The following is a 23,135-nucleotide window of genomic DNA, read 5'->3' as shown; positions in this document are numbered from 1 at the left end:
TATTCCCCTTTGGGGATTTGTAGTGACTGCAAACTCCTATGAGAGGTGGGATGGAAGGAATGAAGGTAATTAGACTGTACCTCACATACAGCTCAAAAGCTGTGGCAAATCTATTCCCAGCCCCACTTCATTATACATGCAGAATTAGATTATCCTATGATTTCATGATCCTCTTACTTGGTGTGGCAGGATGCCTGCAGGTCCTGGAAAGCGACGAGTCTTAGCTCGCAAAGAAGCACGGGCTATGGGCTGAGGTGTCTTGTTTGCTGCTGTGACCAAGCGGACAAGATGGTTGGTGACCACAGGGGTCTGGCTGTTTCCAGCTGCTGCAGTCGAACATGGGGTGTTAGGGATGGCAGAAGGGGTCTCTGCAGGAGTCCCCAAGGAAACATAGGGAGTAAGAAGCTGAGCACTACTGCTGGCTGTTCTAGCCACAGAACAGCTGGATATGCATGGCTTTGTCAGCCTTGGAGGAATATTGACAGACAACGAGGAGCAAGGTCTAACTGAAGGCAAACATGGCTTGTTGCAATCAGCAGGGCGTTTTCCTAGAGATGTTTGAAGAGATTTAAGGACCTGACAGTTGGAGTTTGAAAGAGCAGCTTTATTGCTGGTCACTCCTACATTAGTCTGAGATAAGTAGGACCCCATAGCAGTGGGTCTCAAAGTCAGCTTTGAAACAGTCTCCATTGGCTGCAGATGGTTGATGTCTCCCATTAAGCTTTCCTCCTGAGCCCTTTGCAACTTGGAGGTCTGTAAACCAACAGGTTTGCTCAATATTGCTGAGCTCACTACTCGTGGTTTCTTGGCTGTTGCTGCACTATTGTCCCTCATCTGCTCCTGTGTCCCACAGTTGGACCTGAAAAACTCTGGTTTTGGCAATGTATCCGATTCTTCATGATCCATGCATGCAGCCAAAGCAAGATCATTATCAATCTCCTCTTCGCACAGGTCAGCACCAAGAGGGAACACAGCTGGATGTCTGTTGACAAACTTGAACTTCACACCTGAAGTGCAGCTTGATTTGCATTCAGCTGGCAAGGTTACCGGGTTGTTCTGAGCATTGAAGCTAGTTGATAGAGGCAGCAATGGGTTGCTCTTGACTTTGCTGGGGCAACTTCCCTCATCAGATTTCAGTCTGGAATAGGATTGCATCTGCAAGACAGGAGACATTGCCTCTAAAGAGCCAAGGATGCCCAAGTTTTTAGACGGTGTAAGGGAACTGTTAGGGACCCTTAACCCAGTCAGAAGGGGTCTTAGACATCTTGAGTTGGCAGGAGCTGGATCCACAGCCTGCTTCTCTACATCCTTCACAGCCAACAGGAAATCCTATCAAAAACAAGAAAAAGAAAAAAAGATCAAACTCTTGATGAGAAGTGCCATCCTTCACGTTTGTGCTATTTATAACTTTTATCTCTAAGATCTCAAACTCTGCTAAGTGTGGGTGAAAAGTACCCTTTGACTGAGATTTGGCCAACAGGAGCCTGCCATGCTTGGACCCTCCACAGCTAAAGATCCTCCTTTGCCCGCTCCACTACACTTGGGTGCTTGCATCTCCCACTATACAGCTGGAATTCATGAATGCTCCTTACCTCATCTTCAAATTCTGTCTCCATAGAAAATAGATTTTGTAGACTGCAGGCCTGTGAGAAGAAACATGATCACTTGTCACCTCCACATAATCATCTTTATTAGCAGTTATGAACAATAGAATGTTTTTCCTCCTTGTCTCATAGTACTACAAACTGAAGTCATCCAATAAAGGTGATATGCAGTAATTGCAGGGCTGCAAGAATAAATCCTGCTTGGTACAATATGCTATTATAAACTAGGATCATAAGGCATGACTACAGTCAATTAAAATAGATGCAAAAATATTAAAATAAAGATTATTCATCAAATTTGTGGAGGATGCATCTATCAGCAGCTACAATCGCTCCATATTCAGAGGCACTATTTCTCCAAAAAGTAGGTCATGGAGGACAAGCAGAGGCGGTCAATCAGAACCCTGCTTGTGTGCTTCCTGGAGGCTTCTGATCAGCCACTGTTGGAAACAAAATGCTGGGCCTTTAGTTTAATCTGGTAAGGCCGCTGGGTTCTTATATTAGAAGACTGTTTTACATTTAAAGCCAAGGAGCACAAGATAAGGTGCTTTTGGAAGAGAAAGAGGGAAGATTTTTTTCAAAATTCTATGAGAAGAGCTCATATTCAGAATCATTGAACATAGTTGTCTCCACCCCTCTTTCAGGTAAATTCCAAATATTCTAAGACACACCCTTAAAGGCAGACCCAAACAATACATTGCAGCAATCTAATTTCAAGGTTACCAGTGCAGAAACCACTGCAGCCAAACTCTCCATGACTGGCATTCCAGGAGAAGCACTCTGAATCACTGGGATTACTTGGGACTCCAGGAACAAAGCTGAATCCAGAGGCACCCCAGGCTGTTCACCTGATCCTTCAGAGAAAGGCATCCCATCCAGAACAGGCAACCTACCTGTCACCTAGACCTGGCAGACTACTGTTGCATTTTATACCTTTTAAAGTGTAAGCAAACCCAAGGACCTTAAATAGTGGAAAGGCAAGATAAAAATACTTAGCATAACAAAACTGCCTAGATTTTTGTTCTGGCGAGTCAACAGGCCGTCTAACTTTCTTGGCTTGAGGAAGAGAGCTACACACATACCTTAGTTACATAAGTTAGTTACAACTGTGTAATTCCTATCCTCGCCCTCCTTCCAGCCCTTCCCAAGTCAATCCAGGCCCTTATTACCATCGCAGAGTCAGGGCCCAGAGAAGATGTGCCCGGCAGTGAGGGTTGGTGTCGCCACCGCCGCCAGGCATCTCACTCTGAGCCACTCAGCTTTCGAACCAGCCGCCCTGACTGTTCGGCAGCCTCTTCCTGTCGCGCATGCTCAATACCTCACCCTCGTTCTTCCCATAACAGCAGACACTTCATTTCTCACTGTGCGCAGGCGTTGCTCCTGACGTCACCTCCCCCTATAGTTTCGAGGTCGTTTCCTACGCAAGCGTAGTAGAGTGTGCTTCTCGGCTTGCGCAATCGCTATAAACATAAATCAATGGAACTTCGCTGAACCGTCTAATTCACGCCTCTTGCGTGAGGCGCCGGCGGCAGGCGGGCAGTGCCCCATCCTCTCTCTTATGGTAACTGTCTGAGAGACACGGAGTAATGCTGCTGGGTCAAGCCTATTTTTAAAGACATAGTTCATTAGCTTTCGTACACCAAGCCTTGCCATGGACTAGGGTAATCTTTTTTGGATAGCAAAGCTCGGTTCTAGGACGGGAAAAGTAACAAGAACTGTCTTGGGTTACAAAAGGTGGCTGTGGCAATTGTTGTTTTTTAAGTTTGGCTAATAGTATCTTCCAGAGGATTAGAATAACCTAGGATTCTTGAGATTCAGGTTCTGGTCCCCACTCGACTAGAAACTTCATTGGGTGACCTTAGGCCAGTCACTGACTTTCAGCTTAAGCTACCTCACAGGGTCGTTGCGAGGATAAAATGTGAAGAAGGAGGATTTTGTGAGCCACCTTGGGTTACCTGAAGGAGAAAGTCCAGATATATTATGCAGTAATAAAATACACTAAGTGCTTTCCTTTCTCCACTAAGTAGTTCTTGCAAAAAAATTAAACAATGCCCCCCCTGAAGTTAAAACACAGGTTGGGCCTAGTTGGGGAAGGGAGTTTCTTTTAATTGGGCTGCACCTTTTGCACATGGGTGCTCACATAACTGTTACGCAAAAAAGCTGCAAAAATACTTTTCCTCAAGTTAAATAACCAAGACTACCAACAGAGTGGGGTGATTCCTTCATTTACTGCAAAAGACAGGGAGAGCCCGCTCTATCTGAATCTCTCCAAAGTACAAACACAATGCAGTTCCTCTTACCCCTCAACCCATCTGCCACAGTCCTCCCCTTTTCCCTCATTGGATAAGGTACTAGGAGGTACAGTCTTTCCTTTCACCTACTTCATATCTTCCATCTCATCCCACTACATACCTCTACATACACCACATGTGCATTATAATTAGTCTATTGTCTACTCAAGGTGTGTGAGTTAATATTCATCAACCTCTTACACCTGCGTGCTTATACTACAAGCTCACTAGTTCACCCCTCTCTCACTTCACCTTGCCCTACGACCCCCACCCCTGTCTCATAAAACTACTGGGAGGATGAGATAGGAAGTAGCAAACTTTCTTTTAAGCCAATTATCTTTTTCTCCCCTCCACATTCCTTCAGACAGGCTTCATGGCTTGGTTGTTTGCCTCACTGTTTCTCAATCACTGAGTTACTTCCTTCAAAACGGACTGCTAGTCCCCCACCCAATCACAAAAATATTCCATGTATATGAAACTAGCACAGGCCAGAAGAAAATGGATGCATTTGAAACATGGTGCTAGAGGAGAGGTTGCAAATACCTCAGACCAACAGAAAGACAAATAAGCAGGTTTCAGATTAAATCAGACATTTGCTTAGAAGCAAAAATGACAAAACTATGGCTATCATGCTTGGGCACATCATGAAAAGGCAAAACTCCCTGGATAAGACAATCATAGGGAAAATCAAAGGTAGAATTGGAAGTCCAAATATGAAATGGATTGATTCCATAAAGGAAGTTAGTCTGAAATATACAAGATCTGAGCAGGGCTGTCACAGGCCATTTGGGGGGCTTTCCTTTGTAAGCGTCACCATAAGTCAGAGACAACTTCGCAGCACATAAAAACTACATTTGTATCGTTATCCCTGGCATCTAACTTTTGCTCAAGTATAACTTCAGCCTCACCAGTTTAGGGCCCACTCCCAGGGGGAAGTGAGAACAACCCATAGGAAACAGGGAATCTGTCTCTTCATAGTAGTTGTGATTGAGCGGCACGAAAATAAAAGGTACTATTTCTCATCTGTATCTTATTTTGTGTGGGGAAAGCCTATTTTCAAGTGCAGCAAGATTTCTGCTGCAACCTGGTGGTGAGTTCATGCCCTTAGGTGGCAACTTGAGTAGCAACACCGGAATAGTCTGTATGCCTGCGTCCCATTTTCAATATGGAAAAATGGACTGCACTAGCACAGTGTTTTAATTTATTTAATTAAATGCAAGCGCGCGATAAGACTTGAAAGACAGATCCAGGGAGACAAAAATAGCGTGGAAAGGAGCCCGGAAGTTCTAGCTCTGACTGGGAGTATCCTGTCTTACCTCTACGGTTTGGACTTTACCGTGATTGGCTGGGTCAGAAGTTGCTTCCAGACGGTTGGCTCTTAGCGTTGCCCAGTGGTTCAAAGAGTGGCACCAGCTCTTTTTATCGGGGAGAAGGGAGAGAAGAATCTAGATTTAATAGTGAGGTCAGCTTCGGGCTGTATCCCATGGAATGCATGCGAAAAGACCCTTCGGCGAACAGAAGAGCGCCTTTCGTTTACAGAGAGACTTCGAGCAAAGACTTCCTGCTTGAGAAAGGGGAGAGATTTTCCCCAAGTAGTCTCTCTCGAGGATGCCGAGTGTCTTTCAGTCCCATGGAACAATGGGACGGTGGGAGGGTTGCAGGGAGCTGAAGGAGAAATCGGCGAAAATCGCCCTTCCATGGTTTCCATTAGCACCAAGTGTCCCACGACCGAAGTAACGAGAATTTTGGTGTATAGTTGCAGCGTTACTATGCCAAAGGTAGCAATCCTATGCAAACTTATCTAACTGTGCTGGCTGGGACATTCTGAGAGTTGTTGGCCTATTTTATATCTAAATTTAGATAGAGTTGCAGCATAATAGTATTCATGCAAAAAGCAAAAACAAAAAAGATCAAGAAAAAGGAAATCTGAAATATAGCTCTGGTTAAATTAACAGCATATTTTAAAAGTACAAAACTTTGAATGCGTGGACTCAATTTTAGTTAACACAGATTAGTATATTTATGTTTAATCTAATCCATAACAATACTTCTGGAATTGTTTGAATTAACTCACTTTGTAACCCTGTCTTAGCAATGTGTATTTGTAAAAAAAATAAGATTTTAAAAATTATTTAAAGTATATAACTTTCAAGCCTCCATATTGTTTTCCAAACAGTGTTCAGTCTTGATTTTCAGTGCTGTTATTCTTATATTGTGATGCACTCACAGGTATGGCTGCCTTTTTCCTACTGAGGGTTGCTTCCCCTTGTAGATAATCATTTGGGAGCTGTACATCAGCAGTGGGTAGGGCTGAAGCCAGTGGTGAGGGTCATTGCTTTGTTTTACTTCCTGCCTTGTAGATTGCCAGAAAATGAACAGATTATTCCTGCCAAAGATCTGCACTGAACACATGTATGGGGCTTTTGAAACTAGGCTAAGGTCACGTAACACTGGGCCTAATGCTTAAAGAACTATGTCCCTACAAAGAATATGACTAGACAGCATCTATTTGAACTCAGAGCAAGTCTGGATCATTGACTGGGCAAAAGTTATGATTCCTCATAGTCAATTATCAAATGAATGCACAAAGCACAGAAATTTGCTCTCCCAGAGTAGTATGCCAGACCTATCAGATACAACGAAAAGCACAGGGGAACATGAAGAAAATTCTGGTTCACAGAGATTGAACCTGAATTGAATCTGAAGATTCATAGAGACGGACCATGAAATGCTGCTGTTTCTGGGCAAGGACAAGGTAGTACATATGCTCCTATTCCACATTCTCAAACCAGCTGGACTGGCAGTTGATCTTTACTTACATTGAGAGAGTTTCTGTCACAGTATGTGAGAACAGTAGTAGCTTAGTGGCCTCAACATAGCTCAAGTGGCATGCAAAACGCTCCTGCAGCCAAATGAACCATATGGATGGCCTACTGCCTCTGCCCCCAGCCCATGCCCCATTCTCATTCTCTGCCTCATTCTGCTAATGGTGGTTTGAAACCTCTGAACTGTCAATGGTGGGAATTTAGCATTTTTGAGCATTCAAAGCATTTTAACATTCACTATCTTGATAATCTTTATACATGTCTGTACATTAGGTCCTATTATTTAAAATGCTGTATCAATTAATGGAGGATGTAATTCCAGAAGCAGCCCAGTGACCTTTTGTGACTGATGGGTAGCTACTGTTTTCAGGGTTTTTGGGGGGTGTGTGTGTGGATCTGATTAGGTATCTTCCTATCTCCTGTGCCCAATCTGAGCACAATTGAACATACATGCTCTGGCTCTGCATCATCATCATCTAGCATAAGCTATCATTATTTTTAAAAATAAAAGCCCAGTAGATGTGGGATCATTCCTCATGCAGTGGTATTGTTTGGTCGTAAACTTATAAAACAGCTTTAACCCATGACACTAAAGAAGAGCATCTCTCTGTATGTTAATCTGCAAATATCATTTATGTGAGATAGAAATAAAATGCCTGTTCTAGTTCATTTGGGGTGGGGGACACCATTTCATGACACACCATCAAACAGGTTTGATTTATGCATTGCTGTCTATGAAAATAAAATTCCTGCAGGATTCTAGGAATTTGAGAAGTTCTCACACCTCATTTATAGCAGCATTGCAGATGCAACAGCATCTCAGTCTGAATACTGTTTTCCATGGCTTTCATTGCGGCTAATGGCGATTGATAGACTTATTCCAAAGGTTGTCTCCTTTCCTTTCAAAGTCAGCATATTTTCTAGCAGCAGTCTAGAGGCAGAATTCGCCAGGGACTAAGGAGAAGTCATCTCCTGCCTCACCACACCCGAAGGGACCGACCACGTAAGCATGCCTCTTGCTCAGTCTTCCCAGTGGGTTAGCCAACAGGCACTAGGACCTGGAACACGGTTGTTTCAGGGTTGTTTTTCTTAAAGCAAATCCTCCTCTTGTCAGAACTTTTTGCTGCCCGGACATGCTTTACAATAGTTTCTAGATGACTTTGATGCAAAGCATAAAGGGGCGCGCGCGGGCGGGGCACCTCAAATCATTGACAAGCAACTCGAGTCTTTTTTAGCTGCCCACAAACATAAACATGAGAGGCCGCAGGGTCTTTGGGCCCTTCTTGCAATCCAACCCGCAGGCCGCTTTCTTACACGTCTACAGAATTTAGGCTGGAGGGTTGGAATTCTCTGTTTTAGGCAGGCGCCTCCTCTGCTCTCACCCCCTCTCCCCTCCCTTTGGCTGCCTCCAGCGCACAACCGCGAGCTGCAGCTCTTCCTTTTGCAAGATCGCGCCGTCGAAGAACAGCATGAACTTTCTCTGCCTCCTCTTTTCATTGAGCCTTTGGGGGGTCCGCGGCTTGGGAGACCCCGGCCCTTTAGAGGACGTCGTCATTGACAGATACTACATCCCTAAAGTATGCTTGCGAGAAGTACAGATGGGCGACTTCGTCCGCTACCATTACAATGGAACCTTTCAAGACGGCACCAAATTTGACTCCAGGTACTCATTCAGTAAAATCCATCGCTCCAAGCTAGAAAGACCGATGGAAATCGCAGGGGCCTTTTTTCTACGCCAGGAATGGGTGACTTACAGCCCACGAACAATTCCGTGGGGGCCCGGGGGACCCTACCAAATTTAAACTAAGGAGGACTAAACATATTGTCCACTATTACACTCCAAAGAAAGAGATTTTTTTCCCCCATAAATTGAGAGGGAAAGAGAGTCCATGCCAATGTCCCATCTTTGCTCAGCACTTCTGGAATGTCTGTGTGGTAGAAAGAGCAGGGCCTGCTTAAAATAAATACACCCGCAGCTGCAAACAGAAGAGTGGAAGGGATGCGTCTCTCTAATGCTTCCCTTATCTATCTCTTACGGCCTTCAGAAGAGAAGTATGCCATTGCCTATCAGATAACTTTGGGTGTGATTGCACAGCAATTTTGTTGTGATGGCTTTCTAGAATGATGCACACTTCACTTTACAAAGAACCAAATCGGAATAAGAAGGGATCCATCCTGGAAGAAATGTGGGCAAGCTTGTAAACTAGAAATTTTGGAGCTGGGATTACTGGTTGCCTTGTTACATGGGGTTGAGCAGACCGAATGCAAAATAAGGGAACAGTTAGGTGCAATAAATACATGTTTAATCTGAATTTATCTAATTCAAACAAGAACAATGAACTATTGACTGCTAAGGGTTTGTCAAGCACACCTCAATAATCTTTGGCAGGAACATTGGAAATGGATTTGCTTCTTGTTGAACAACTAAGCAGAATACTACTTATGTATTTTCCCTTTTAGAGTCTGACATTAAGAAAAGAATTAAAAAATCGAATCTTCAGTAAAGTGGCCTTCAGTGCTTTTGAGAAGGCCAAGCTGCTATGGACCACTCCCTCTCTCCTGGCTACAATTTGGGCAGAGGGTAACTAATCCATAGTCCTTACCTTAGCAGAAGTATTTGAGATTATTTCCATCTTATTGGATAAACTGGGTTAAACTGTTGTTTTGTGAGGATTCATCTTGTATTTATTCAGGAATCCCACAGTGTACAAAGCGATTTAGTCCTGGGAAAATGTGTGTAGAACAGCAGCTTTTTCTGAAAAGGTATTTTGACTTGACACTGTTGCAAGGGCAAAAAGGTGCAGCAACTGCTGCAGAGACTGTGATTTTTTTAAGAACTTGGCTAAAATTCAGTCTGCTATTATTTCTAGGCCAACAACTGCTGAAGTTTGTAACTGTGGAACCTAAATCAAAGCTAACTCGCATTGCAGTTATAATGATGCTGATATTTGGCCTCTGTTAAAGATGACATTTCTTTAGATTGCACCATACATTATAGATCATCATGCTATCCCCATAACAAAACTGTAATTGTGCAATCTTATTTCTACTCAATACATTCCTATTCAGAAGTAAGTCCTATTCCCAGATAAGAGAGGGTTACACCCTTCCCCAACCAGTTGATGCATACCACAACTTTCAGCATTTCTGACCATGCTGACTGGGACTGTTGGAAGTTAAAGTCCAAAACATCTGGAATGCATCAGGCTGAGGAAGACTGTGATACAGGATTGCAGCACAAGGTATCCGCAACACAACTCCAGATTAAATCGAGGCCCTTCTTGCTCAGCTTCTGGGAAGCTCAGAAGCAAGGTGTCACAGAGCTTGCTGTACCCCGTTGTTCTTTCCTTAGCCTCTGGTACTCAAAATGTATTATTAGTACTATTAAGCTTCATTTAACTGCTGTGACTAAGAGCCACTTGTTAGATATGGCTTCCACAAACACTTTTTTAATTTTCAGAGGGATAACCATGTTAGTCCATTGCAGCAAAAAGAACAAAGAGCCTTGTGGAAGTTAATAAAAATTAACACATTTGCTTTGACCTAACTTTTTGTGGGCCCTGTTCACTTCATCAGAAACATCAAGTCTTTTTAAAAGCCATCTTTGTAAGTATTACTTTGTCAGATAAGGTATCCAACATTTTGCATAATGACATCGATTTAGTCAGAGTAAAATACTTGACATTAATTTCGGAAGCATCAAAGAAAAGGAGAAAGGGGGAGGGAGCCATAACACAACATCTTTAGGTGGAGATATTTTAGATCCAATCTTTTAAGGGGAGCAGAAGGCTTTGTTTAACATTTTTTGAAAATGGAATTCCCTGTTAAATGCTATGTGTGTTCCCTTATACACCAACATTCAAGGTAGTCCTTTTGTCAAAATCCAGTTGGTTGAATTACAATAAAAACTGGTGAGGTGCACATTTCTTTATCCTTTGGATATACTATATTTTCTCCTTATTCAATATCAGTGAATCTGTGTGTAATATAAGTTTGGCATCTCAAACTGAATCTTAACAAAAAGATCGGGGCATTCCAATGTTTGCATCCAATGACAGACTTCATTACACACTCAGTCTGGTTCAGCTTTCAGTCCAGATGCTGGCAGCAGTGAATTGCAAAATAGACTGTGGAAGGAGATGGCGCCTGTTATGGGATCTGCAGTTTGGGCTGTACACGTGTCATCCACATGTCGCTACAGCTGCTTATACACTAGAATGGCAGAATGAAGAAGATTATTTTATAATGCTAGATTTTGCAAGTTGAAGTGATAGCTTCTATTGTTATAAAAACGTGCATTGTAGGCAGAAGTGCTATAAAATGCATACAAATTCAGTTTTCAAGAAAACAGTGCTGATTTAAAAAACAGTGAGCTTAAGGCAAGCTGTGCAGATAAGTCCAACCATTCCTCAAGTATTCTGCTCCTGCCTTTCTGCCTAAGAGGAAGTTGGAGATCATATTTCATTTGCTTCTTTCCATGCTAGCAAGAGTGGATTTTTCTCCACTCATTTAGATAATTTAACAGAATTGCTCCCTTATTAAATCAAATATGCATCCCCCAATTCTTGCTTCAGGATTTGCTTAAAAAGAAGGACTTGGCTTTTGCATCACAATTAAGGTGAATAATTGCATCTTTCCTAAGGATTTCTTTGTTCTTGTATTCAACAGCATCTTGAAGTTAGCAAAGCATTTGGTCTTATAATCATTACAGAAAACAGTAATAGCTCTGAATTGTGTAATTCTGGTTTTCTTTCAAAAGTCTTGATTGTTAACTAGGTTTTTTTTGGGTGGGGAGGGTCTTTTAGGATGAAATAGTTGGGCTAGTCCCCACTACTTGAAATCCCAAGCAGATTACCAGGAAAGCCGCATTTTTACCACTCTCCTGTGCAGCTCTATAAGGGCACAATCCTTCGCTTGTTAAAACAAAATCAAGATTGGCAGGCCAGGGAATGCTGTGAGTTCTAGGACTTATTTCTCTCTATCCCTGCATAGGATTGTATTCTAAATTAACAAATTTGGGACTAGCTGGCAATATTCAAAGGACCTGATTTGGTAATTTGGCCTATGGTTGCTGATTCATACTCCAAAGCTTTACTCAGTTACTCTTTTCTTTCTTTCTTTTTCCTTTTAAGCAATGGTAAGTCTTCCTTTAGCATTACATTTACTGTCCAAAGATCATGAATGGAGAATTTTGTTGCGGTTGGGATAGCCTTTCAAGAGAGGAGAGCAGTATGTATCTACCAAAGGAAATGAACAACAAAGTAATTATTTAAAATGCTGAGGGGTTGCCCAAAGGGTAGTTTTGCAAGTGGGTAAGCGCTCTCACTTTTAAAAAAATAATGATCATGGTCCAACCAAAGTTAAGCACATTTATGTTGCACTGAATACAGTGTGAGAATTACAGTGCAATTTCTACGCATGCATAATCAGAGGTAAGCCTACTGAGTTCAATAGGACTGGGAAGTAAGCGTAGCATTGCAGCCTGAGAAGAGTCCATGGGTCTTAAAGAGCTTAACTTTGGGTGGAGTGCTCCATATCATGTAAAGGAGGGTAGGAGGGGAGAGCTCATTAATATAGTTCCATTGTAGGTAGAAAAGAAGAGTAAATAAATCATGATACTCAAGTCTTGTCAGTGATGTCGCAGGAGCTAGATATCCATGATAAGCAGACAACAGTGACACACCTCTGCCACAGGTTCATGTTTCACTGATGATGGAGGCTTTAGATATTTAGCAAGTACTCCCTGAAGCATTTCAAGACCTTTATAAAAATGGCAGATAAATAAAACGTGTGCTGTATGCACCTGATGGCATCTGTACAAGAGTTTCAAGAAAATCCCTGCTAGACCGTGTGCATCATCCAGCTTTCCACTGGCCAAATTAGTCCACAAGCAGAATATGAGGGCAGTAGTTATGTTCTTTTGCAGCAACCATAGTTTGTGTGGTGCCTCTGAATCTGGAGGTAACATACCTCTTCATGACTGGAGCTTCTGATAGCCTGGTTAGTTTGTCTAATCGTCTTCTGAAACCATGGAAGCCTGTGGCCATCCCAACACCCTGTTTGTTCATGACTATTTGTTCCTGTACTCCCTCTTCTTTAGTGTTTAAACTTCCCTAACCTTCCTGGTTCTGACAGTGATTTCCCCACTTTCCAGCTATGACCGAGGGGCCACCGTGGCAGGCGTGGCCGGCGTGGGGAGGCTCATCACCGGCATGGACAGAGGCCTGCAAGGCATGTGTGTGAATGAGAGAAGGCATCTCATTGTGCCGCCTCATCTAGGCTATGGCAGCATTGGTGTTGGTGAGTGGCAAGTGTCCAGTGTTGACCTGGTAGGTGAGACAAGGAGAGCAGAGCAGTGCTTAACTTTGTAAACTGAGAAGCTGTTTCCCACCACCAAATGAGTGCACACTCGACTGTCTCCCAAAACTTCCTAGCTGTCTCAATTTCCAGTTGCACCCCTTTAGCGTTCCATGGGTTTTCCCATTCAGAATGCCCTTTTCCTTCCTTTTCTGTAGCTCTCAAACTTTGTAAAGCACCATGTAGACAGACGGTGTGCTGAATTTAATTAATGGCATGAGGCCAGGGGAGCAGAGAGCTGGTCATGGTGCTCTGCACAGAATCATTGAACTGCCCTCTTGGTCTCCATTGTAATTCTCTCCTTTTTCAACCCATAGCTGGTCTGATTCCTCCAGACACCACCCTCTATTTTGACGTCATTATGCTCGATATTTGGAACAAGGAAGACAAGCTGCAGATCAGCACCCTACACAAACCACAACACTGTAACCGCACAGTGGAAAACTCAGACTTTGTGCGTTACCACTATAACGGTACGCTTCTGGATGGTACCCCTTTTGACTCCAGGTAAGACGTGCCAAAGGATGTGTGTGGAGTTTAGCACAGATTGTTTGGAACACGGGGGAAAAGAGCTAAAGAAATAATTCCCAAGGTGGGCAAATATCTCCACTCCTGAAATGCCATGTGTTTGTGCTGCATGCCTCCATTCTGTATTTCCCTTCCACCCCAATTTTCTCAGGTTTATTGTTTCATTATTAAGTAAGTACCATCAAATCCTAGATCTATTCTAAGCCTAGTCTGAACTGGGACAGCCTTGCTGTTACAGGGATCTACTGCCTAATTGTGCTCCATGTGCAGATTGGGAACACATAGTAGAGCATGGGCTGTAACCATTTCAGAGTGCAGGTGGGGCAGTGGCTAATATTTTTGACTAAAAAGAGTCCTATGTGCAGTAAACAAGCACATCAGAGATAAAAATTTGAGTGTTTTAACATTTAAATTGATGTGCTAGTTTATTATATGCAGAAAGGGTTTTTTTAATGAGGGGATGAGCATTTAAAAATATGCTCCTGGTGAGGACTGTGCTCTCTGTTGCCACTTCAAGGTCAAGCTGTGTATTACACTAAAAGTATCTTTGCACCTCATCTTTGGGATTCTGCTTTTCATTAAAAGGAACAAAAACAATCATAGGAGGGCCTGATCCTTCCCTATTATTAGCTAGTTAAAAGCACCCGATCCCCACAAAACTCTATTAGCAGCTTCTAGTAGAACAGTAGGAAAGGGGTGATAATTTGCCTTCACTGCAGTCCCAAACCAGAGCGCCTCCCACTACCAAACACTTTCCAGTTCTGTTAGTTAAACAAAAACCAAAAGCGAAGAAGCCCATGCAAATCATTTGAGCTAGCACTTAGTGTCATGTGTAACTTGACCCTCATTCTGTATCATGTTTAGATCAGCTTTTGGGGCCAAACAAGAACACAGGCTAGCTCTCCTGCGCAGGGGTGGTGGTGATGGTGGTGGAGGCAGAGGCAGAGGCAGCTGTGCTGAACTAAGGAGCCACAAGCTGGCATCTGAAGTGGACTTGGAGAGCTGCCATGGCGGAGGAATATTTAAGCCTTTCCCCTTATGTGGTTTACCAGATCGTCCCTTGTTCTTTTTTACCCCCCAGAGGAAATATTCAGGCATCTGCATCCTTTCACCTGTGGAGCAAATAGAACTTTTGGGGTATGGGTATAAATTTAGAAAATGATGAGGAAGGGTTAAAACAATCCCCTGGCTTCCCAGCACTGTTCAGGAGTCCAGTTTTTTGAAGGGCCTGGTGCAGCTCTTTGCACTAAGAGAGAGAGAATTCTGATCATGGAGCTTGTAGCATCTCACCTAGCTTGGCTGCTAGTTGCTGGCTCCTCACTGCCCCATTCTTGCTCCTGGCTTGCATTAGCATCATATGTACAGGTGAGGGGCAGAGAGGGACATCCCCCCATTCCGAGGCCCTATTTCCAAGGCTAGAAGAGGTAAGTTACAGCACAGCTGCAGAACCATTTTGGAATGTGGAACCAGATTGTGCCCCCTCTTGGCCCTGATGAACCAGCTGATGTCAGGGGACAGGGTCCTACCCTTTTATCTCACCCTCCTTTCTTCTTTCATGCTGAAAAAGGACACAGAGGTGCCTTCTCACACCCTGGAGAAAAAGGCCTGAGGCACTCAGCATCCACACTGCTTTTGCTGAGATTGGCAGCAGGGAGTCTGGTGCTGGCAGGTGCCCGCAGAGACCTCACTGTTCTCTCCAGTCTCAGGTCCGAGATAGCAGCTGGAGCGCCTCCCCAGGGATTGCTCGAAGGGGTGGGACTTGGGGCCTCAGCCCTGCTCCCTAGACAAAGCCCAAGACACTGTGTGGAGGTCCAGATGGGGGTGTTCCCCAGGTTGGCGGTGCTTCACCCTTGCTCTCAAGTGTGGTGAAATGGGAAGTGAGTGGCTCTACAGTGTAAACAGCAAGGTGCCAAGAGCCCCAGCTTTTCCAGAAAAAAATACAGATAATCAAGGCATTGTGGTGCTTTTATTTCCAATGTGTTTGAAGAAGAGAGGCTGGTGAGGGTCATTCCTACATAACTGACATCCAAGTATAACGAGCCATCATAATATGAGGAGGTGTGAACACACCAAAATGTCCGTCACCCAGAACAGAAGCAGGCAGCCTTTTTTCTGCCAAGAGCCCCATCCTATGCAGGGAGCCTGTTGGAGGCCGCGTGTCAGGGATGCTCAGGAGAAGAGCTAGAGCCAAAAGTGGGTGAGCCGCCCCTTTTCTCTCTTTCCCTCCTTCCTTCCTGCCCTGCAGGCTGCCAGAGCAGGGAGAGCTTGCACCCATCAGAGGCCCGATGACATGCAGAGGCTTTTGACATGAGGCTGAGGGATGCAGGCTCCCACACCTCACCTGGGCTACTAATCGCCACAGGCAACCAGATGACAATCTACCTACGACGTGCTGTGTTAGACCAGTGCTGCGATGCCAAAATTTCCTTCTTTCACTGAATGTCTTTTCTCCTGCTGTCTCTTTCCCTTTCTTCGTCCTCACCCTTCCCTGTTCCCCAGCTATGGAAAGGACAGCACATATGACACCTATGTGGGCACAGGCTGGCTGATCCAAGGTATGGACCAGGGTCTACAAGGCATGTGTGCTGGAGAGAAGCGGCGAATAGTCATCCCACCATTCCTGGCCTATGGTGAAAAAGGCTATGGTAAGTGGCTTAGGAACTGCAGCTCAAAAAGCAAACACACTGGGACCTCAATTTTGGGCTACATGAACCCAAACTCTGCATTCAGGAATCAGATTTCACAACCGCTGATCTGAATTTCACAAATAAATTATTTTATGCAAGAGAAGGCAATCTTGTACAGACCATTAATCTAGAAATAAATAAATGGAGGAAGGAAGCTAAGATTATATTTGCTCTTACCTCTGACATTTGGGCATGTACGCATTGCCAAGAGAAGGATGAGCAGCACTGCTCCTACAACGACTGGCTGACTTAATTCAGCCCTGATTAAAGAGGCACTGTTACCGAACATACTTAAAACATCAATTTTGGCTGAGTAAAGCATCTTCTGCAATTCATGGTCCCTGGTGGAAAAGAGGATAACGAAGCACTCCAAAGGTGGAGCGATTATGGGTGTTCCAGTTCATTACTCTATTCTTGCTTGAGACCCTGTGTGTCGTCGTTCTCCAACTTTCAATATTCATAAAAATAAATGTAATTTTCCACCCTTGGGAAATATGTACAATAATATTTTTGAAGCCGTAAAAGTGGCAGGACCACACCTGGATTCCAAGCATTGTTTTAACTGCATGCATCACCATGCGGCAGCGTCTATTTGAGCGTGCAGTGTTGTGTAAGCACGTGCTCCGTCCCTGAGCCACGGGGAGCTGAGCTGTATTTTTCTCCTTTTCTCAGGCACTGTCGTCCCCCCTCAAGCCTCCCTGGTTTTTGATGTTCTTCTGGTGGATCTGCACAACCCCAAAGATGGCATCTTCCTGGAGCACCTGGAAGTGCCAGCATCATGCAAACGCAAGGCTGTGACTGGAGATTTTGTGCGCTATCATTACAATGGCACCTTAATGGATGGGACCCTTTTCGATTCCAGGTAACAAGAGGAAATATGATAATGAGTCCTGAAACCGACTTTGGAAAATGCATCTTCTACAAGAAAGGAAGATGAGGCCCACCACCTCTATCCTCACTCAGGGGGGTTTCCAAAAAGTCAGCTGGCATGTATTTGTTGGGATTACACCAGGTACTTCAAAGCAAGCATCCCCCCTGCCCCCACTCCCGGTTAGCAAAAGCCAGACTTTCTTGGGTAGCACTATAGCAAAATATGCCCAAATAAACCACTTATAGCAGTCACTAACCAGAAGGTGCTATTCTCTTTCCATCCTGTACCTACCTAGACCACTGCTCCACATTTTTCTTTATGTATCCTGCTCTATGCTTACTGGTTAGGCCTCACCTAACCAGTTCTGATCACCACATTTTAAGAAAGATGTAGACAAGCTGGAAAAGTGTCAGAGGAGGGTGACAAGGATGATCCTGGGACTGGAAACAAATTCCTGTGAGGAGAGATCAAAAGAATTGGGCATGTTTAGGATCAAGAAGAGAAGACTGAGGGGAGATATGACAGCACTTGAAAGGCTGTCACAAAGAGGAAGGATAGGATCTCTTTTCGATCATTCCAGAGTGCAGGGCACAGTATCATGGGCTCAAATTACAGGATGCGAAATTCCAGCTAGATATCAGGAAAAAAAATCTTGTACAACAATGGATCCAAAGACGTAGGGAATGCCTCCCACACTAGAGACATTCAGGATGCAACTGGACAGCCATATGAGAGGGATGAGAGTCCTGCACAGAACAGGGGGTTGGACGCGATGGCCATTTGGTGCCTTCCAACTACACAAATTAGCCTATATTCTCTGCCAATAATTTTGCTTCACCTCTCCTTTTGACAGCTCAGACAGACAAGGAAATTGACCAGACAAGACTGGTCACTGGTGCACTTGTGATAGAGTGACAATTATAACCATAGTTGTGCAGTTTTCTGGTCCATTATTTAGAAAAGGAGATGAACCAGTAATACTCACTCCAAAGTGCCACTTGGGATGGGTGGAGGGGCTGTCACTGATGGCAACAAGCGTGGAATTACAAAGAGTGGCAGTGTTTCTGCCCATTCCTGCCAGGCTGCTCACTATCAGATCCCCACAACCCACAATGAAATTGCTGTTCTGGGTTTGGATGACATGACTACCCATTGTGAGTCGAAAGAACCCCTGGAACAAGCCATGGGTTGTCAGAGTGGCTTGTTCTCAAACAGTGAGCCACACTAGGAAGCAGTCTGAATTGAAATGATACACTGATGGGTTGCTGTGTCCCACAGACCAGGTCAGAGAAAGCAAGCACATAGTTGGAAGCACAAAGTGAACAGCAAGGAGCAGACGTCTTCTGGTTGCTTAGGCTTACCCAAAAAGTTTTGGCAGGAGTTGGGAGCTATTACAATCTCACCTTCTGGGCACTCAGGAATGACAGACTCCAACTGTTCAAGCCTGACCATACTCTTCCTTTTTTCAGCCAGAAGGGGTGCATCTAGACTGGCTCAACTGCAGCTTGCATGAAAAGGAAGTTCAGGCTGTGTGGTGGAGCCATTTCTTGAGAGAAGTCACTGCATCCTCTTCATCATTTCTCTTCTTCCAATTCTAGTTACTCACGGAATCACACTTATGACACATATATTGGAAAAGGCTACATTATCCCAGGAATGGACCAAGGACTACAAGGGGTCTGCATTGGTGAAAGGAGAAGAATCATCATCCCTCCCCATTTGGCTTATGGGGAAAATGGGGCAGGTAGGAAGGTGCAAACCCTTCAGTGTTGCTGATGTGGAAGCCTTTGAAGCCGGCTCAATCTATTTGCATTGGCAACCTGTAATTCTTGGTATAAACATACATCAGATACTCTTGAAAAGAAAAGTGTTTCATGAATCCCAGTTTTCCAAAAGTAGCTAGGTATGCTGCCCAAAGTTTGCAGGGCTCTCTGTCACATCAGAGCAGGTGAGCCCATGGTTACTGCAGGGTACGCTTAGAGCCACTGGCCCTCCTGAAATGTGAAGCTTTTCTTGGTCAGTGTCCTGATAAATCCCTGCTGTTGAAGCAGACACCATCCGTGGACATTGTCAAAGCCAGACTCCAGTGATGTTACTTTGATTTCCTTTGAAAGCTGTCAAATGGTGAGCTGTCAGGTGAAGGCAAAGTCAGAAGATCTTTGCTTATGTAAGGGAATGGCAACAACAGCACCCCTTCAATAGATCGCGTCTTCTGAAAAATACTACATATTAATTAAAATAAGGGTCTTTACAAGCCCTTCATGCGTTAAAATAAGTTATCAGGTACAGTGCTTGTTGTTGTTGCTAGTCATGAAGTTGTGTCCGACTCATCGCGATCCCATGGACAACATTCCTCCAGGCCTTCCTGTCCTCCACCATCCCCCGGAGTCCACTTAAGCTCACACCAACTGCTTCAGTGACTCCATCTAGCCACCTCATTCTCTGCCGCCCCCTTCTTTTGCTGTCGATTGTTCCCAGCATTAGGCTCTTCTCCAGGGAGTCCTTCCTTCTCATTAGGTGGCCAAAGTATTTGAGTTTCATCTTCAGTATCTGATCTTCAAAAGAGCAGTCAGGGTTGAGCTCCTCTAGGGCTGTGCAGGTTGAAGCAAAAAGAAGTAGGATAATGGTAAACCGTACTTACAGGGCCTCAGCTACTTTCATTTATCCTCATAATTTTGTAAGGTAGGTTAAATTTTTGGTTTTCAAGGTGTTCCAGATGTTCCTTGGAAGCTTATCAAGGCTTCCCCTGTAAGAAGATCAAAAACAGCAAGCAAGCTTGAGACACAGCTTACATACAAAACTGTTTTTCTTCTCCAGCAGCACAAGGTCACAGAAGAGCACTGGAAAGAATTCTTAAATTATATATTACTGCCATGAGGCAGCAAAATTTCTTAGTTCAGCCGTGGCTCTCAGAGAATGTTTGTACTTATATCACCTCATTCTTTACATCCACATGGAATCTCTGTTCTTCTTGTTCTCCAGGAAACAAAATCCCTGGCTCAGCTGTTCTCATCTTTGATGTCCTTGTTATCGATTTCCACAATCCCACAGACCTTGTGGAAGTAGAGACCATCTTTCGGCCCGTGGACTGCAATACCACTAGCCAACACAGAGATTTTGTCCGCTACCATTATAACTGCTCTCTCTTAGATGGCACCAGACTGTTCTCCTCGTGAGTATCTTGTTCAGAGCCTGAATTTCTATATTGCCTTATTTATTTAAAGCCTTTATACCAGGGAGTTGCACATCTTTGAACCCTGGGCCCAAATTCTGGTCTGCAAAAGCTCTTGGGGCCACATTTCAGTGGTGGGAAAGGCTGAAGCTAAAGGGGACAGGGTCCAAGCACCCAAAATAACAATGGATTTTCACTGAAAATGCTCACTGCCCATAAACTAGAGCTTAGAAGAGGCACCTCAACCTTTTTGAATGGGGGAAAATGGCACAAAGCCATATAAATTCTACCTTTCCAGCTAAGGTCCTCTGGAGAGAATCTTCTGAAGTCTGCTTCTGTAAGATTAATGTCAACTACCCAGAGGACTTTCTCAGCGATGGCCTCTAAACTCTGAAATGTTTTGCCAGGAGACCGAGAGCTGCATCTGATATCCCAGATTGCCACCTTTAAGGGGTAGTTAACAACATATCTCTTTTTATAGGCCTTCAGATCAGTTCTCATACCTGTTTTATTTAATATGTTGTTGTTAATCAATGTTAATCACTGTTGGTTTTAATTTCTTGTAAACCACCCAGAGCCTAGGAGGATGGGGTGGTATTTAAATATTAAAATAAATAGTATAACAGTCCCCGCCTCAGCCTTACAATCTACATTTAAGACATGATCTACAAAACATAATAGATAGGAAGAGGAAAGCAAATTAGTGTTAGTTCCTGTAGTGACCATTTGGGATGAAACTGCCTGCCAACCTGCCAGCTGAGGGAGAGCCAAAGGCAGCTTGTGTCTCGGCAGAGGCAGTGAAATAGTCCAGCTCCGCTTCTCCCCCTCTGCTTTACATCCTGTTGGAATGGCAGCTGCTAGGAGACATGAAATGGCTCAAATGGAAACTGCCAAGAAAACCATAATAGGTAAGTTTAGCGAAAAGTTACTCTGTACACAGAAAACATACAGATCTGCTTTTCAGTATCAGAATTGTAATTCCCTTGTTTAAGAAAATCTGCTTCCTCACACTGGGGTGGCCTAATTTCTTGTGGAATTTTGTCCTTAGTTCTTCAATTTACCCATCCCTTATTCAGGTTTTTGCTTGTTTGCCTTTCAAAGCTGAGACAAATAAGTTACGCAAACTAAACAGACTATGGTAATTTGTATAATTTATACAAAGAAAAGCAAAATTAGCTTTTCTTAGTGCAGAATTTTAGGAATAAAGTCAAGGGGAGCCAGCTGGAGTCAAAACACACAGTCCTGGGGCTTCTGCCAGGCATTCTCAGGAGTACTACAACAGTTTCTGTTCCCCATTAACAGCCATGACTATGACCATCCCCAAGAAGCCACTCTGGGTTCCAACAAGATCATTGATGGTCTCAACACTGGCCTGCTCAACATGTGCGTGGGAGAGAAACGGACTGTCATCGTTCCTCCACATTTGGGGCATGGTGAAAGTGGTGGTAAGGCTGTGGGCAATTCCTTGGGCTAACAAAGTCCAGACAAGACAGTGGATAATGGATGTAGGATTCCGTATCCTCAGGTTTTTCTTAGCAACTTTCTAGCTTCCAAGGCCACAAAACTACAGTTGAAAGCTTGTTTGCAGTGCTTGGTATAATCTCCAAAACCAAACTGGATGAAAAGCTAAGCAGGATGTTCATGGGAGAGGAAACAGTGCTTCAGTGCCTCTTTGCTGTTGACTGTGATAAGCAGAATGAATAAAGCAAAACAACACAAACAACTCAGCTTAATCTGCATAACACTGTGTAGAAGTCAGATTTTTAAATAATTATATTATTAAACCCAGAACAAATAATCTTTGTATCCATTTGTCACATCTCTTAGAAATGATGCACACCCTATATTTGGAAAGTCCAAATTCTGAGAAAGAGTAGATGCACTTTTGGCTAACTTATCTTGCTGATACGCTCACCTTGATATGCTTTCAGCCCGGGGTGTACCTGGCAGTGCTGTGCTCTTTTTTGAAGTGGAGCTTTTACACCTAGAGGCAGGTGTTCCAGAAGGGTACCTGTTCATCTGGCACAACGAGCCACCAGAAAACTTGTTTGAAGCCATGGATCTCAACAAAGACAATGAAGTACCACCTGAGGAGGTATGGCTGTGTCCTGTGTTTGAGAACAGATGGTAGAGGATTTGGTCCTAGGAGAACTGGATCCATAGTGGGATCTATTTGTACCATTTATTCCACTGGAGTAAGAATGTCTAGTTCTGGGATCAGTGGTTTCACTAAATTAGTAAATCAACTTATTGATGCAATGTACATTTGGGCAAAAGCAGTCGCTCTGAAGCAGAAAGCAAACTTCGTTTGTTTTTAGATGATGGTGATGCACATGAGTTGGAGCATTTTTCCCTTATGTGAGAAAAATGGGAATGTTTCTTTTAAGTTGGTGCTTCCCACCAGCAGTTTCTGTAAGAACTTGTACTGAATGTTGAAACTATGTGCTGCTCAATTAGTCAGGAGCATATTGCAATTAGATTTAAAACAAATAGAATTAATCACCTGATGAAAACCTTGCAAATTTGCTTCTTGATTGTTATTTTGCTGAGAATAGCTATCAATCACAGCCCATGATTGCTAGAAGAAGCAAGGACAGCAATGTGCAGCTAACAAAATTTTAGTTATAATTTGATTAATTAATGGAACTTCAGCAATGCATTTTTAAAGATGTTAACTTCTTATCATGTATCTTACACCAAGTGGAATAACATTAATATTGTTTTATTCAAAGTGGAAGCATGGGAAGCCAAAAATAGGTGCAGGGTATATTGAAATGCCATTTATGTCAGCAGTTGCGCA

The 23,135-nt window shown here is 43.7% G+C and overlaps 2 protein-coding genes and 1 long non-coding RNA gene across 5 annotated transcripts in view; 1 reads left to right on the top strand and 2 right to left on the bottom strand.

The window, feature by feature from the left end:
• HROB (homologous recombination factor with OB-fold) overlaps nt 1-17,555 on the bottom strand; it is a 30,199-nt gene extending 12,644 nt beyond the window's left edge. The window contains exons 1-3 of one of the 2 annotated variants that reach the window (XM_044447161.1): nt 17,455-17,555; nt 1,593-1,643; nt 178-1,329 (exon numbers count right to left, since the gene is read on the bottom strand). In XM_044447161.1, coding sequence (XP_044303096.1) covers nt 178-1,329; nt 1,593-1,616 — 1,176 coding nt within the window. In that variant the 5' untranslated portion in view covers nt 1,617-1,643; nt 17,455-17,555. Of the gene's footprint in view, nt 1-177; nt 1,330-1,592; nt 1,644-2,773; nt 4,602-17,454 lie in introns of those variants that run through there. The other variant, XM_044447160.1, reaches the window with a different exon arrangement.
• FKBP10 (FKBP prolyl isomerase 10) overlaps nt 8,129-23,135 on the top strand; it is a 17,708-nt gene continuing 2,701 nt past the window's right edge. The window contains exons 1-9 of one of the 2 annotated variants that reach the window (XM_044447164.1): nt 8,129-8,383; nt 12,875-12,951; nt 13,395-13,584; nt 16,105-16,250; nt 16,965-17,154; nt 18,762-18,907; nt 20,146-20,335; nt 21,638-21,780; nt 22,267-22,430. In XM_044447164.1, the coding sequence (XP_044303099.1) occupies nt 8,190-8,383; nt 12,875-12,951; nt 13,395-13,584; nt 16,105-16,250; nt 16,965-17,154; nt 18,762-18,907; nt 20,146-20,335; nt 21,638-21,780; nt 22,267-22,430 (1,440 nt within the window). In that variant the 5' untranslated portion in view covers nt 8,129-8,189. Of the gene's footprint in view, nt 8,384-12,874; nt 13,021-13,394; nt 13,585-16,104; nt 16,251-16,964; nt 17,155-18,761; nt 18,908-20,145; nt 20,336-21,637; nt 21,781-22,266; nt 22,431-23,135 lie in introns of both variants that reach the window. The other variant, XM_044447163.1, reaches the window with a different exon arrangement.
• Nucleotides 21,469-22,322, bottom strand: LOC123031814. The gene is made up of 2 exons (XR_006416394.1): nt 22,251-22,322; nt 21,469-22,017 (listed from the first exon to the last, which is right to left on the bottom strand). It is a non-coding gene; the product is annotated as an uncharacterized LOC123031814 (long non-coding RNA).

The sequence above is a fragment of the Varanus komodoensis genome, unplaced genomic scaffold (genome assembly GCF_004798865.1).
Source record: "Varanus komodoensis strain SLA01 unplaced genomic scaffold, ASM479886v1 scaffold50, whole genome shotgun sequence".
In the NCBI taxonomy this organism is placed as follows: domain Eukaryota; kingdom Metazoa; phylum Chordata; class Lepidosauria; order Squamata; family Varanidae; genus Varanus; species Varanus komodoensis.
Note: the sequence above shows the minus strand (reverse complement) of the source record. Positions and strands in the feature narration are given on the sequence as shown.